Below are 14,316 nucleotides of genomic sequence, written 5' to 3'. Positions count from 1 at the left end.
TTACAAATCTCTCTTTGAAACAATATATCATACTTAAGGAAATTTATCTAGAGGATAAGGGAAAAGACTTTGGAAAGTCCATACTGACTTCTTTAGCTGCCTTAAACAATTCATCAATATTTCAGTATATCATAAATTTAAAATTAGACTGAACCTCCACCTTAGTCTAACTTCCTTACTTTACATGACTCCCCCAAGATTTCAATATTCATAGCCATCAGAGATGACATTTGAAGCCAGATCGTTTGACTGTATAGCCCTAATTTCTTCCACAGCCCTTTACTATCTCAATTCAGTTAAGCAATCTTCAAAAGAGAAGTATCAGTGCATAATTACTTTGGCTACTTGAAAGGCCTCATCTATGCTTACAGAATGTTTTAAGATTCTCATAGGTAGTATAGTATACATTTGATAAACAGAAATATAAACAAAATGTATATCTTACCTTTCCAAAAGTAGCTGCACAGGCAGGTTCCAATTTCTCTTTCCTACAGAAATCCAAATAGTGTGCGTAAAGAATGCATCGTGGCAAGCACACACCTTCACACACAATGTAATTTTCTTCAAGCCTGTAAATAATAGCAATATTGGGAAACAACTATGAGGTTTAACCAGTTTTCCTATTTACTTCTCTTTTTGTCTTATACACTTGATCATAGGATCATGTGACTGTAGTCTACTTCAAATTTTGCTTAGAAGAGAGATACTATTCAGAGATACCTGTTTTCAACAACTCTGCCTTCTCATTTTGCAAATGAGGAGACATCCTAAAAAGTTAAATGTGGCCCAACGTCTCACATCAAGTAAGAGGAAGAGCCAGGATTTAAGCCTTGATCTCCATGACTGAAAAAAAAAGTCTCTTTTCAAAATAGTTATCTTCAAGTTCATCGAATAGTTTTCAGTTCTGATCAGAAATATAGATGATAGATATAGGTGTCTAAATATAGATATAAATGTAGATGTCTAAAAATTATGATACTTTTACTTCCTTGAGAGATATAAACTAGGATACTTGCTGTGGACTCATTGGTTTTTATGACATCTAGGTAGGGCAATGGAAAGCAATCAGTTTAAATACAACTGCAAGTCACTACCCTCTTTCTGCTTCAATTTTCTTGTCTAGGGATATAGTCAAAGGAGATGAATGGGAAGTTTTCTAAAAAAAATGTTCCAAATCACAAACAATTAGATATAAGTTCTAATTAGAGTAATTTTGAGGTTCTGTTCTATAATTATCATCTGACAAAAATGACAAAAGAAGAAAATGACAAATGTTGAAAGTCTTGAAGGAAGACAGGCACACTATTCCTCTGGTGAGGAAGTTAGGAATAAGTAAAATCATTCTGAAAACCAAATTAGAAATACACATAAAGTACTAAGCTATGCATACCCTTTGATTCTGATCCCTCTCCTAGGTCTATAGCTCCAAATTTTTTAAAAATAGAATATATACAAAACTATTTGCAGAAGTCCTTTTCATAGTAGCCAAGGAATGCTTTAACAGATTACGGTATGTAGTTAAATTTTGGAAGTTCTTTATGAACTGATATAGAGAAAAGGAAGTAGAACTAGAAGAATTTTTACAATGATGACAAAATAAATAAAAATGACTGAATTTTACAACATTGAATAGCACAATGATAAATCAGGTCTTCCAAAAGACTGAAGATGAAATATGTGTCTTTCCTCCTGTAAGAGAAGTGATGAAAGAATTATCAATTTTCAAAAGTGAATGATGTGGAAAAAAAAGAAATGAATGACATGGGATTAGCTTTACTAGATTATGTTAGTATGTATTAAAGAATCTAGTTTTTAGAGTATTTTAATTTGCTCAATTCAAGAGAGGAACATCAGGGAAAGACTTGAAATATAAAAATAATAAACTTTTAAAAATTGATTGCATTTTAAGTTTTTTGCCTATATATAGAGAGACACACAATAATAATAACAACAATAATAGTATTTATGTATTATTCTAAAGTTACAAAGCATTTGATCTCAAGACAACTTTGTGAAGTAGATGCTATGAAGAAAACTGAAGCAGAAAGAGGTAAGTGACTTGCAGCAGAATTTGAACTCGTATCTTCCTAATTATAGATCTGGCACTCTATCCATCATGCCACCTATGTGCCATAAAAACAAATGAGGGGGGGGCAGCTAGGTGGCGTAGTGGATAAAGCACTGGCCTTGGAGTCAGGAGTACCTGGGTTCAAATCCGGTCTCAGACACTTAATAATTACCTAGCTGTGTGGCCTTGGGCAAGCCACTTAACCCCATTTGCCTTGCAAAAAACCTAAAAATAAAAATTAAAAAAAAAAACAACAAACAAAAAACAATTGAGGCCAGCACAGCAAACATCCTAGTTTACATCTCCCAAGGAAGTAAAAAATATCATTTTTTAGATCATAATTTTGTCTCCATCTCTAATCCAGGTTGAAGATAAATATTTTGAAGAGGCACTTTCCAAAGTCTTTACAACCAAAAATCAAATCCTGGTTCTGCTACTTATTGTCTGTATGATCCTGGACAGGTCATATAACCTTTGAGGGACTCCATTTCCTCATCTATAAAATGAGAATGCTGGATTAAATAACCTTCAACATCCTTTTCCTGTTCTAGTTAAATGAGCCTATGATCCAACATTGTTAAAGATTTTCTGGACTTAAGGATGGGTCAATACTTGCATATCTTGGGTTTTTTCCCAAGTCATTGAAAACTTTATTTCATATTTTAAAGATAGTAGAATGAAAATAATAGATTAATTTATAAACTAAATAAAAATAAACTCATGACTTTCTAATCTGGAAGGCTATTGATGAATTCTTATGTCTCCTTATAAGCAATGTTATGCATTTCTGTCCTAAATAGCTTGTTTTCTAGATCAATAAAATGTCCTATAGAGTCTTAAAAATGTAAAACAAAACTTTAACCTCAGTCCTACATAGTAAAGACTATAAATAATCATTTTGATAATTGAAGATGAGCCAGTTATATTTGAACATTAGTTAAATAAAGAACATACAGATTCAAGGGGCAGTATAGTAGTCAATGCACTGGCTCTAAGTTTAGAAAATATATTTAAAATTCAGCTCTCTAATTTACTAAAAGAAAGACAACTTCCTTAGACTTCAATTTCCTCATTGGGATGACACAGTGGACAGACTACTGGGCTTGGAATCTGGAAAATTCCTTCCTCTTAATATCTAGCTTCAGATACTTCCTAGATGTTTGACTCTTGAAGTCAATTAACTCTCCCTTGATCTCAGTTTTATCATCTAAAAATGAGTTAGAGAAAGAAATGGCAAACCACTCCAGTATCTTTGTCTAGAAAATCCTAAATAAGGTTATAAAGAGTTGGACATGATTGCAACAACAAAAATATGGGAACTGAATTAGATTGCCTCTGGAAAAAAAATTTAAGCGTAATCACAAAACTTATGAGAAAACTTGAAGATTCTATTTCCAGTTAAACTAAAAACTCAATATAGGGACTAGTTAAAAAAAATCACTTAAACCAGCAATTTAGGATCAAGGGCCTTGGAGATCATTTAGTCAGATCACTTCAGGACAAGAAGATCACAAAGGTTTTATATGACTGAGCAAAGAATTGAACCTAGATTTCCCACTCCAAAACTAACACTCTTTCCCATATACTATGTTGCCTCCTTAAACTAATAAGTTAATAGCATCTATATTGTTGTAAAAATAAGACTATGATGGAATTATTCAACCTGAATAATCAGAACAAAGTTTTTTATTAGTTTGGTTGAGAAGCCAGTTATGATATGCAATACCCTTTCTTCTTTTAAAAAGTCATTTGAGCCTCTGTTGAAAGATAAAATATCCTTTGTTTTTCTGCATAATAGTAAAAACACTTGGATGAGCGTGACAAAAACAGTGATCAATCAGAATTCTTTTGCCAAGATAAAAAAAACCCAGAGTTTCTCATCCTGGTTTCGTAATGGTGAAATTAATTAATTATTTATTTCAAGTTAAGAAACTTTCTCAAAAATAAAAGTAAATTTAATTCTTTTTGATGTAAAAATGTCTTTTATCATCAAACTTATGGTGAGAATTGGTGGGAGTAATTAAACTATCAGACCATCTAGTTCATTGACTGAATTTTTCTCTTGTCATTTGTTTGTTTTGTTGTTCTGTAAGTATAATTTCTATACTCAAAATAATTTAACTGTATGGGTATAACTGTGGATTTTTTATCCTTTGGTATGGAATGTCCTCTTTAATCCAAGCACAGAGTGTTATAAAACAACTAAAGTTATATCTCTTCTCTCTATGTGAAGTAAAAAAAGTAAAATACTTTTTTTTCCAATCCATATTAACTTACTGTCTCAAATGAAAATAACTTTAGCCTTAATTTTCCAGATATTTAGCTCAAATATCTAATTGCTATTACAGACATAATCAAATAATATGTTAATAATAGTTGAAATGTTAAGTTAATCAAGATATATCTAGCATGTTTCTTGCAACTAGAAAAACTCAAGATGATTAGTATTTTTGATTAGTATTCTATTTACTATTTCTATTTGATAAAAGTCAAACATGTGAGTCATAGAATCACAAAATTTCAGTATAGATAAAATGTAGTTTTTAATATACACTTTGGATTTTTCTTCAAAATATGAAAATAAAATTAAATTGCAACTTATTTTTGATAAATATATTATTTTCTTTAAGCAATAGTCTTTTTTTCTTCCTAAAAATCATTCATGTAGGTTCACTATAAAAGTTTATTGAGTTTAAATATGATTTCTTGATGACAGTGGAAAGTAAAAAAACCTTGCTCAAGGGATTCTAATTAGACTGATGCAAAAGAAGATTATAGGTAATTCATGCTATGACATTTTTAGATTATTTTTTTACTTTCATGAACTTCTATGTCCCTCTAACACATAATATTGAAATTTTTAAAGCTGCCACTTATTCACTTTTTAATGTATGGTTATTACAGCTAAATGAATTAATGTTTAACAGCTGTGTCAGATAACCCGAATACATTTCATCACTTAATTAACTGGAAGAATATCAAAATTTGATATGGGATTTCAAAGTAGAAAAGAATTTAGAAATAATCTAGTTTAATCTCCTAATTTTTATAAATGAAGAATCCAAGATTCAGAGACCCTGACTTGCTTCTCCCCTGTTACACAGACAGTAAATGGTAGAGCTACTTAACCAAGGTCTTTGACCCCAAATCTATACCATGTTAACTGAGACACAATGAATACTACTACCAGTTCAATCTTGAATACTTGCACTTCAATCCCATATGCTATTTATAATTTTTCATGCTAGAGAAGCAATTAATATTCAATAGGTTTAGGCTCTATGAATAAGACCTGCTACCTTTTGAGTCAAGTTTATAAACACATATAGTATTTAAAAATAAATGCAAACTGCAATTAAATGTTGTAAGATTAAATAGGATAAAAGCTAAACAAATCTGAGTTTGTTTAATGATAATAATACTTAAATATATATTATATATAGCCGTTGAAGTTTTACAATATGCTTTACTAATTAAGAAGAAAATTTTTCTTGCCTGCATTCAAAAATGAAAAAGGGAATTTTCTTATGTTTATATTATGAATTATTTTTGTACTATCGTCTACTTTTTAAAAACAGATAGCTAGAAATATTTTGTTAAAATTGTTCTCTCAAAATGTTCTTGAGGAGAAAAGATAAAAGAAAGGAAAGGAAAACATTGGATTTTTGAATAGTACACATGCATATACCTGTACTCTATAATCTCCTTACCACTGCAGAGTGAGTTGAGTCTGTTTCTTTTTATCTTTCATGATCTGAGTGATGGTTTTCTTCTGGGACAGATGTGGCTCAGGTGCTTTTGCTTTATTGTCTTGAGGATCTGCATCCTCTTCGGATGAGGAAGAAAGATGATCATTGCTGAGATGCATCTCTGATGGTAAGGAAAAGCACATTTTTAAAAATCAAGAAAAGTTCTTCATGACCCTATTTGACTTAAAACTGACTATTTTCCTCAACTGGAGTGACTTGTAATTGCAGACAGTGATACACTAAATGTGGTTTCACTAATTTAAAAGCATCCATCTGCAGTATATAGATGTATGCATGCACAGATATCAAGGAACATATATCAGGGGCATTTGATGGTCTATTTGCACATTATGCAAATAGATCCCATGTTCCTACTGAAATGGTTCGTACTGAAAAAGTCCAGGTTCCTCTTCACCAACAGGACTCTAGTCTACTACCCAGAACCCAGTAACATCCCATGAAAGTCTGAAGGGCTCACCTGCTTTGATTCCCATGGACAACCCCGGCTCCTCTACTTCCTCTCCGATGTCCCGAGAGTTTGGCGGCTGCTCTTCCTCGGGATAGGCGAGCAAGCCCTTGGCCAGCAGCTCTACGTAGCATCCCTCCTCTTGGAGCCCAGAAGAAACTTTTGGGGAAGGCTGCCCCTGCGGGAAGGCGCCGTCCCGTTCCGGGACCTTGGCCATCCTCTTCATGGGCATAGTTCTTCCTCCCCAGAGGAGCAACGGGAGCCCATGCAGACAAGCACAGAGCGGAGACCCCAAGGAATGGGTCCGGGGGCGGGGGCAGGAAAAGGGGCGGGGATCGGAGGGGGGCGGGGGGGAGAATAGGGAGCCGGGGGCGGTGGTGAGGCTTCGGAGTCCGAGACTGATGACCCAGCTTGAAGGAGTTCGCCTGGAAAACTGGAAAAAGAAGCTTGTTTAAAGATTGGAGGCAGGTGCCCTGAGGACGTCCCAGATGAATGAATCAAGTTTGGTTCCTCAGGGAAAGGGTATGGGCTGGTTACTTAGAAATTAGTCCTGCTACCCACTACTTTGGGGGTCTGCGCCCTGCAGCCAGGATGGGACTAGGGACTGGCAAGAGTTAGCTGCACCCCTACACATCACTTAAGGGTCCTTTATCTGACTGCGGAAGGATGCCTGAGCTGACATGTACATACTTTTTGTTGGTACAGAAATCCCAATGTAGGCCGGAACAATTAAGTCACATCCCCTAAATGCTCTTTTCCCTCTTAAACCCCTTCTTTTTCCTCAAATGACAGAATTTGAGCTGGAAGGAACCTTAAAGACTATCTAGCTCAACCTCTTTATTTCTCTGAGTTCATCTTTAATCTTCTTTCTTTCTTTCTGTTCTTTTTTCCCCCTCTCCTCCTCCTTTTAGTGTCACCTTCCCCCCCAAACACACACACACACACACACACACACACACACACACACACACACACACACTTAATCACACTGGGGCCAGCCAGCCGGAGCAGGGGGAAACCCTGAGTGAAGTCTCACAACCTGGGATCCACCCTGTTCCAGCCCCAGGAGACATTAATGATTAACTTGGAAAGACAATTATTTCTGATTGTGCGGGTTACTGGGGTGGGTGTCTCTGGTCTCCGAGTCCCCAGTCTACGTCTGCCCTGGGGCGATCCTTGTCTAATCTTTGGCTTAATAGGGGGAGGTAGGATGCTAGATGATCTGTAAAGTCTTTTCCTGGTCTAATTTCCTTTGAGTGTATGATATCAATGTCCTTTTCTATTGTTTTTTCCCCGCAATTTTCTACTTCTTGAAATGAAGTAAGAAATCAATTAAGAAGCGACTGGAGTGCTTCTCCCTTGAATTCTATTCGGCTTAATTCAATTCAATTTGATTCACCAAACTTTAAATAATGGAAAGTGCTAAACAGGTGTACTGGGGGAGACTTCATCTCACTTTTCTCTTGGAGAGTGCAGAGTCTACTCTGCCGACCACAGCTCTATGTCTACAGCCAAAACGTCTACAGGGATGAGGCCAAAGAGTGGGAAAAGATGACACAAGAGAGATTGGGATCATAACCAAAATTACAGTTATATCCAAAATATGACCAAAAATGTATGAGTGATATCTAGTTAAGAATGATCATCTAAATGATGAAAACAGTTACACCCAAACCTAGAAGTTGTATGTTTACACGGTATACTTGTGTGTCCTCCTAGGGCTGATTTACATAAATACACATGCATGCATCTATACATGAAGGATTAGTCCAATCTGCTTGATTAGAGAGTTATTGGGAAAACATCTGTGCTTGAATATGCACATAGATGGCCGGACACCAGAGCCATCATTAGCTCAGAGCAATAGGGTCCAACATGCAGAAGGGCACTTGCTTTCCTCCAATGACTGGCATTCATCTGCTTCTTTTAGCTGTTCTGACTTCCTCTATTATGTTTAACATGGCCAAGTGAAAGCATATTTGGGTCAGGAATCAGGAGTACTACTGCCCCCATGCACACCACCTCTCTTCTATGATCGTGATACTCCTTTCTCAGAGACTATTTCCCCACCTCAACCCTTAAAAATAACAAGAAACAGGATTTCTCGGGAACAGGGCATCTCTTCAAGACTGTACCCCCAGATGAGCTACCTTGTGACCCATCTTATCCATCTCTTACAGGTGCTTTTGCCATAAGTGAAAAAATTCCCAAATATGAATATGGAAAGAGTTACCCAGAGAAAATGATTTATCTTGTACATATCACAGTTTTTACTACTTTACTTGGTGGATAGACTTCTGGGCCTAGAGTCAGGAAAATCTAATTTCAAATTCTACCTATTTGCCTCAATTGTCCCTACAATAAAATAGGGCCCATAACAGTGCCTGCTTCCTAGGATCAAAGGAGATATTTTTAAAGCACTTCACAGAGGGCCTGGCATAAAATAGATGCTGTATAAATATTATTATTATTATTATTATTCCAAATCACATCAGATTTAGATAGATAATTCTCCTGATTCTTGACCCAAATATGCTTTGACTTGCACATGTTAAAAACAATAGAGGAATCCTTTTTATTACTGGATCTATACATCAAAGGAAAAGTGAAAATTTGAGGGAAGTCAGAAGGGTTTGTTGTTTTATTGTTGTTTTCATTGGCTCTCTAGAGTCAAATATTCAGACTGATTAGAATTTTTTAAAAAGTAGCTAGAGGTTCTTCAGAATCTTTAAATGATTCTTCTGATGTCTTAAAATTTGAAGTGGATAAGTGAAATCATACAATTAATTTCTAATGAAAACACTAAGATCATTTCAACCTTTAGGATTATTTTTGCCCTAAACTATGAGTTCAGTTATTCAATGGAATCATTATTGAAATTCTAGGTGCTTCTTTCCCCTTAGTTCCAGTTCCTCTTTCACAGCATGACTAATATGGAAATATGTTAAACATGATTGTACATGGACAACTTATGCTGAATTATTTGCTTCCATGGAGAACAGGAAGGGAGGGGATGGTGGTAAAAAAAAAGGTGGAACTCATAAGCTTGCAAATGGATAAATGTTGAAAACTACCTTTGCTTGTAATTGTAGTGAAAATAAGTAAAGGGGAAAAATAAAAAAGAAATTCTAGGTACTTTATAGAAGAAATCTAGAGAGATAAAAAATGTGATTAATGTAAAAAATGTTATTCTCTGAGCATCATTAACTATTGAACTTTTTAAATTAATGAATTTTTAAAGAAAATTAGTCTTTGAGGGAAAAGGTAGCTTCTCTGTATAGACAATGTGCCAAAGAATTGGAAACTGAGGGGATATCCATCAACTGGGGAATGATTGAACAAGTTGTGGTATATGAATGTGATAGTATATTATTATTCTTCTGTAAGAAATCATGAGCAGTTGGATTTCAGAAAAATCTGGAAAGATTTACATAACCTGATGATGAGTGAAGTAAAAGAACCAGGTGAACTCATTAACAACAACACTGTGAGATCATCAGCTATGATAGATTTAGCTCTTCTCAACAATAGAGGTGATCAAAGACAATTCCAAAAGACTTGCAATGAAAAACGTCATCCACATCTAGAGAAAGAACTATGGAGTCTGCTTGCAGATCAAAGCATACTACTTTCCCTTTTTAAAATGTGTTTTTTTCTCATGGTTTTTTCTCTTTTTGTTCTGATTCTTCTTTTACAACAGGATTAATATAGAAATATGTTTAACATGGCATAAACAATGTGCCAAAATTAGGTCTTGCTTACATGCTATCAATTCAAGAAATGATATGGTAGAAATTAACTATAAGGTTATGAAAAGAAAAATAAATGCAATATTGGTATCTGTTCCATTTTCCACAGACATTTCTTTGAAGATTGTGTATATTAGAATTTGCTGTTTGTCTATAAGATATCAAAAAATAAAAATAAAGCAACAATCTCATTAAAAATTTTATACATAGCCATCAACTAGAATTTTTTTTGTATTTAAAATTCCAAGTAACTAGTTTGGCTGATCTCTCTCTCTCTCTCTCTCATATAAATCCCACCAAAGAGACTCTCTAACACATGTTAGAATAGTATGTTAGAATAGTAGTAGAAATAGGCAGTGGGAACACTTTGGGATTTGAAATAAGAGAACTTAGGCTGGAGTCCCTCCTTTCCAACCATGTGATGTTAGACAGAGAAAGAGAATTGAATCAAATGATCTCCAGATTCTCTTTCAAACATATCTATCTATCTATACAGATAGAGATAGAGAGAGAGAGATTAGATATAGATATAGATATAGTTGTAGATGTAGATGTAGATATAGACGATATAGATATAGACGATATAGATATAGATATAGATGATATAGATAGATACAGATTCAGATTCAGATACAGATACAGATACAGATACAGATATAGATATAGATACAGATATAGATATAGATAGATATAGATATACAAACAGGACAAATTTAATATTTTGAAAATATAATTTTAAGTCAATTTTGAGGAATCATGATATAGTGACAAGGCACAGTCAGTCAATAAGCATTTATTACCAAGCACCATTCTTAGAGCTTAACCCTCAACAACAAAAAAAAATCAAATCTTTTCTCAGTACTAAGCTATAAGAAATAACAAATTTCAAGTATCTATATAAGAAATATGCATTTTATTGAGGTATAGTTTGGGGTTCCAATCACTTAACTAGCTTGTAAGCTCCTGCCATACAGTGAATGCTTTCCTTTGTAGCACCTTGTACAAAGACTGTTGAATGGATTCATCTAATATCCTTATTTCTGGGATTTCCCTTATGAAAATACATAACATAGAAGATAGAGTAATCAAATTGAAATCAGAAGACTGGATTTGAGATCTGGCTCTACCAAAGAGACTCTCTTAACTGTAATTTTCTTATTTGTAAAATGAAATTGCCTTATTTGTAAAAATGAATGGATTGGAAAGTTTAGCATCCAAGGATCCTTTAAACTCATAAGTGATCTGTTATTTAGATTTTTGTTGAAAAACATTAACAATATTCAAAGTACTTTATATTTTGACAGAAGGATGATCTCTTTGATGTGTGTATTCCTATGAGTAGGACAGATTGTGACTTAGCAGTATCTTCTCAACCAAGAAATGAAAAAAAAGTTATTTCTATTGATTTTATAAGACAAATAATTGCCCTGTTGGATATATGAATATGTGCACAGAGGGTGTATTAAAAGATTTTTGGGGAAAAGAAAAATTATTCTTATTATATACTCATCTATGAAAAGGATGGAAAGGAAGAGTGCCTTTATAATTTCCCCTTTAACTTAATATAACATTGTTCTTTTCACTAATTTAATTAGTTTATTAAATAAAATATGATTATTAAATGACCACCTACTTTTCCATTCAAATTCAGTCAAAAACAGCCTATTGGTAACTCTTATTTAATATGAAATTAAATCTATTTTTAATTATAAAGAAAGAAAAATGGACAGACTTGTGCAACATGCAAAAGTAAATAATACTCAGTCTTATAAGCATATAAGAAATATCCTTTCATACAATGTCATAAGAATCTGAATGAACATGTCTAGTCATAATAAATATGTACGTTATTTATGAAAAACATTTCAACTATGTTAAAGGGATACACTCGGGGCAGCTAGGTGGCATAGTGGATAAAGCACTGGCCCTGGAGTCAGGAGTACCTAGGTTCAAATCCAATCTCACACACTTAATAATTACCTAGCTGTGTGGCCTTGGGCAAGCCACTTAACCCCATTTGCCTTGCAAAAACCTAAAAAAAAAAAAAAAGGATGCACTATATTACCTAAATTCGGGTTACTATATGTTCATTAGGAATATGGAATGTTTTCATCAAAATTAAGTTTGAAATCAATTTCATTTCTGTCAATAATTGAGATCAGAAGGGAATTGCAGGACTAGGTCTTGGAAAATGATATATATAGTCAAGGTTTTTGCATGGGTGGACCATTTCTAAGTAAACCCAGAGCCCATTTGAGATGAAGGAAAACGTTGAGCAAGAGAAACATAATATCTCCATATGGTACCAAGAGTGAACAGGAGCCCAAATTCTGACTCATAAGATCAATCTACCCTGAATTTTCTGAGATGCTGCTGTCTCAGTCAGAACTTTATTTACATTTACATGGTATAAACAAAATCTTTGAATTAATTAAGAAGTGTTATGTTGTGCTATTTGATAACTAATGGGGGGGAGGATCTAATACATGCCAAAATAGCCCTGAACAGAAAAACCTCTCCTGGTTTAATTAATTAAGTTTAATTAAAACTTACTATTTCCAGGGTGGTTAGGTGGCACAGTGGATAAAGCACTGGCCCTGGAGTCAGGAGTACCTGGGTTCAAATCCAGTCTCAGACACTTAATAATTACCTAGCTGTGTGGCCTGGGGCAAGCCACTTAACCCCGTTTGCCTTGCCAAAAACCTAAAAAAAAAAAAACAACTTACTATTTCCCTTGGAAATCCAGTATTCTATATGTACATAGTTCTATCTTTACTTATGTCTGTGTGTATATGTTTTCAGAACATAAAAGAGATTATTCAATTCCAACTAGATAAGTGAAACTTCTTTGGCAGAGGATATTTTAATTTGGATCTTAAAACAGAATCAAATTATTTTGCTATCTTTATATATTTACATAAAGAGATATTTTAATTAATCATGAGGTCTTTAAAACTCAATTAACAAGGATTGACTAAATTGTAAGTGAATCATTTTAATAAATGATTTTTTAAAAATCAGCTCCTTTGTTCTAAAATCATCAATATATTTACTATTAGCTAGGAATATGACTTCCAGAGCTGGGTTTTAACCCTCATCTCTGATGTATAATGCCTATGAGATACTGGGCAAGTCATTTAATTTCTTAATGTTTCTGGCAACTCTTTAAAATTACATGTTGCAAAGCAAGTGCTGAGTTGCATAGGTAGAGGGAAATACCTTGAAGTTTCCTACACTGATGAAATCACAATACTAAGTTTAAAAAAATTCCCTTCATTTGGACAGATCATGTTTGTCAAATGAAAAGTGGTGATTAGATTGATATGTTTTTAGAACAATAACAATAGCTTACTTTCACAGCACAATCTAACATATTTGAAGTGATTTATGTATATCATTTCATTGAAAGCTCATGACTAATATTTAATTTTATTTTATAGTGGAAGAAAAAGAGATTAAGAGAGATAAGATGGGGGGGCGGCTAGGTGGCGCAGTGGATAGAGAACCGGCCTTGGAGTCAAGAGTACCTGGGTTCAAATCCAACCTCAGACATTTAATAATTACCTAGCCATGTGGCCTTGGGCAAGCCACTTAACCCCATTGCCTTGGAAAAAATCTTTAAAAAAAAAAGAGAGAGAAGATGATTTGGGCACAGTTAGATTCAGCGACAGGATTTGAAACAATTTCTTCTCCCCTGACTCTAAACTCAATGTACTTTACCATTTACCTCAAATTGAAGTCAATCCATCACTAGCTGAAGTTCCAAGTGAAGAAGAGGTTTTGAATGCCATTAGGCTCCTTTCATGTGGCAAAACACCTGGTGTTGATTCTATTCCAGCTAAGATTTATTTACAAGGTGGAGGGAGTGTGGTATCCATTGCTCATACAAAAGCTGACTGAAATTTTCTAGGTTATATGGCATCCCGTTGTCCCCCCCAGAAGTTCAAGGATACTTCTATTGTTCATGTCTTTAAAGGTAAAGAGAATAGATTGCCCTGTGACTATCACAGGGGTATTTCTCTCTTAATAATTGCTGGCAAGATCCTTTCCAGAGTCCTCCTTAATAGGTTGATCCTTCATATGGATGATGGTAACCTACCTGAGATCCAGTGTGACTTCAGAAAGGGTTAAGGAGCAGTCAATATGCTCTTTGCAACTCCAGGAAAAATGTCAGGAGCATGCTAAAACGTGGGGCCAAGGAGACCACTTGGTTCAGGTTTGGTGCCTCATTCATTTAGTGGCCATGCTCTAGGCCAATACCTTGTCAAAGCAAAAAATACATTT

General features: G+C 34.4%; 1 protein-coding gene across 1 annotated transcript in view; it reads right to left on the bottom strand.

Moving 5' to 3' along the window:
* The window catches only part of RFX6 (regulatory factor X6), a 69,215-nt gene extending 62,700 nt beyond the window's left edge, over positions 1 to 6,515 (bottom strand). Inside the window, exons 1-3 of the mRNA XM_074190239.1 lie at positions 6,296 to 6,515; positions 5,779 to 5,938; positions 446 to 569 (exon numbers count right to left, since the gene is read on the bottom strand). Coding sequence (XP_074046340.1) covers positions 446 to 569; positions 5,779 to 5,938; positions 6,296 to 6,515 — 504 coding nt within the window. The remainder of the gene's footprint in view (positions 1 to 445; positions 570 to 5,778; positions 5,939 to 6,295) is intronic.
* Between the last annotated feature and the right edge of the window lie 7,801 nt (positions 6,516 to 14,316).

The sequence above is a fragment of the Macrotis lagotis genome, chromosome 5, assembly GCF_037893015.1.
Source record: "Macrotis lagotis isolate mMagLag1 chromosome 5, bilby.v1.9.chrom.fasta, whole genome shotgun sequence".
NCBI classification, from domain to species: Eukaryota; Metazoa; Chordata; class Mammalia; order Peramelemorphia; family Peramelidae; genus Macrotis; species Macrotis lagotis.
Note: the sequence above shows the minus strand (reverse complement) of the source record. Positions and strands in the feature narration are given on the sequence as shown.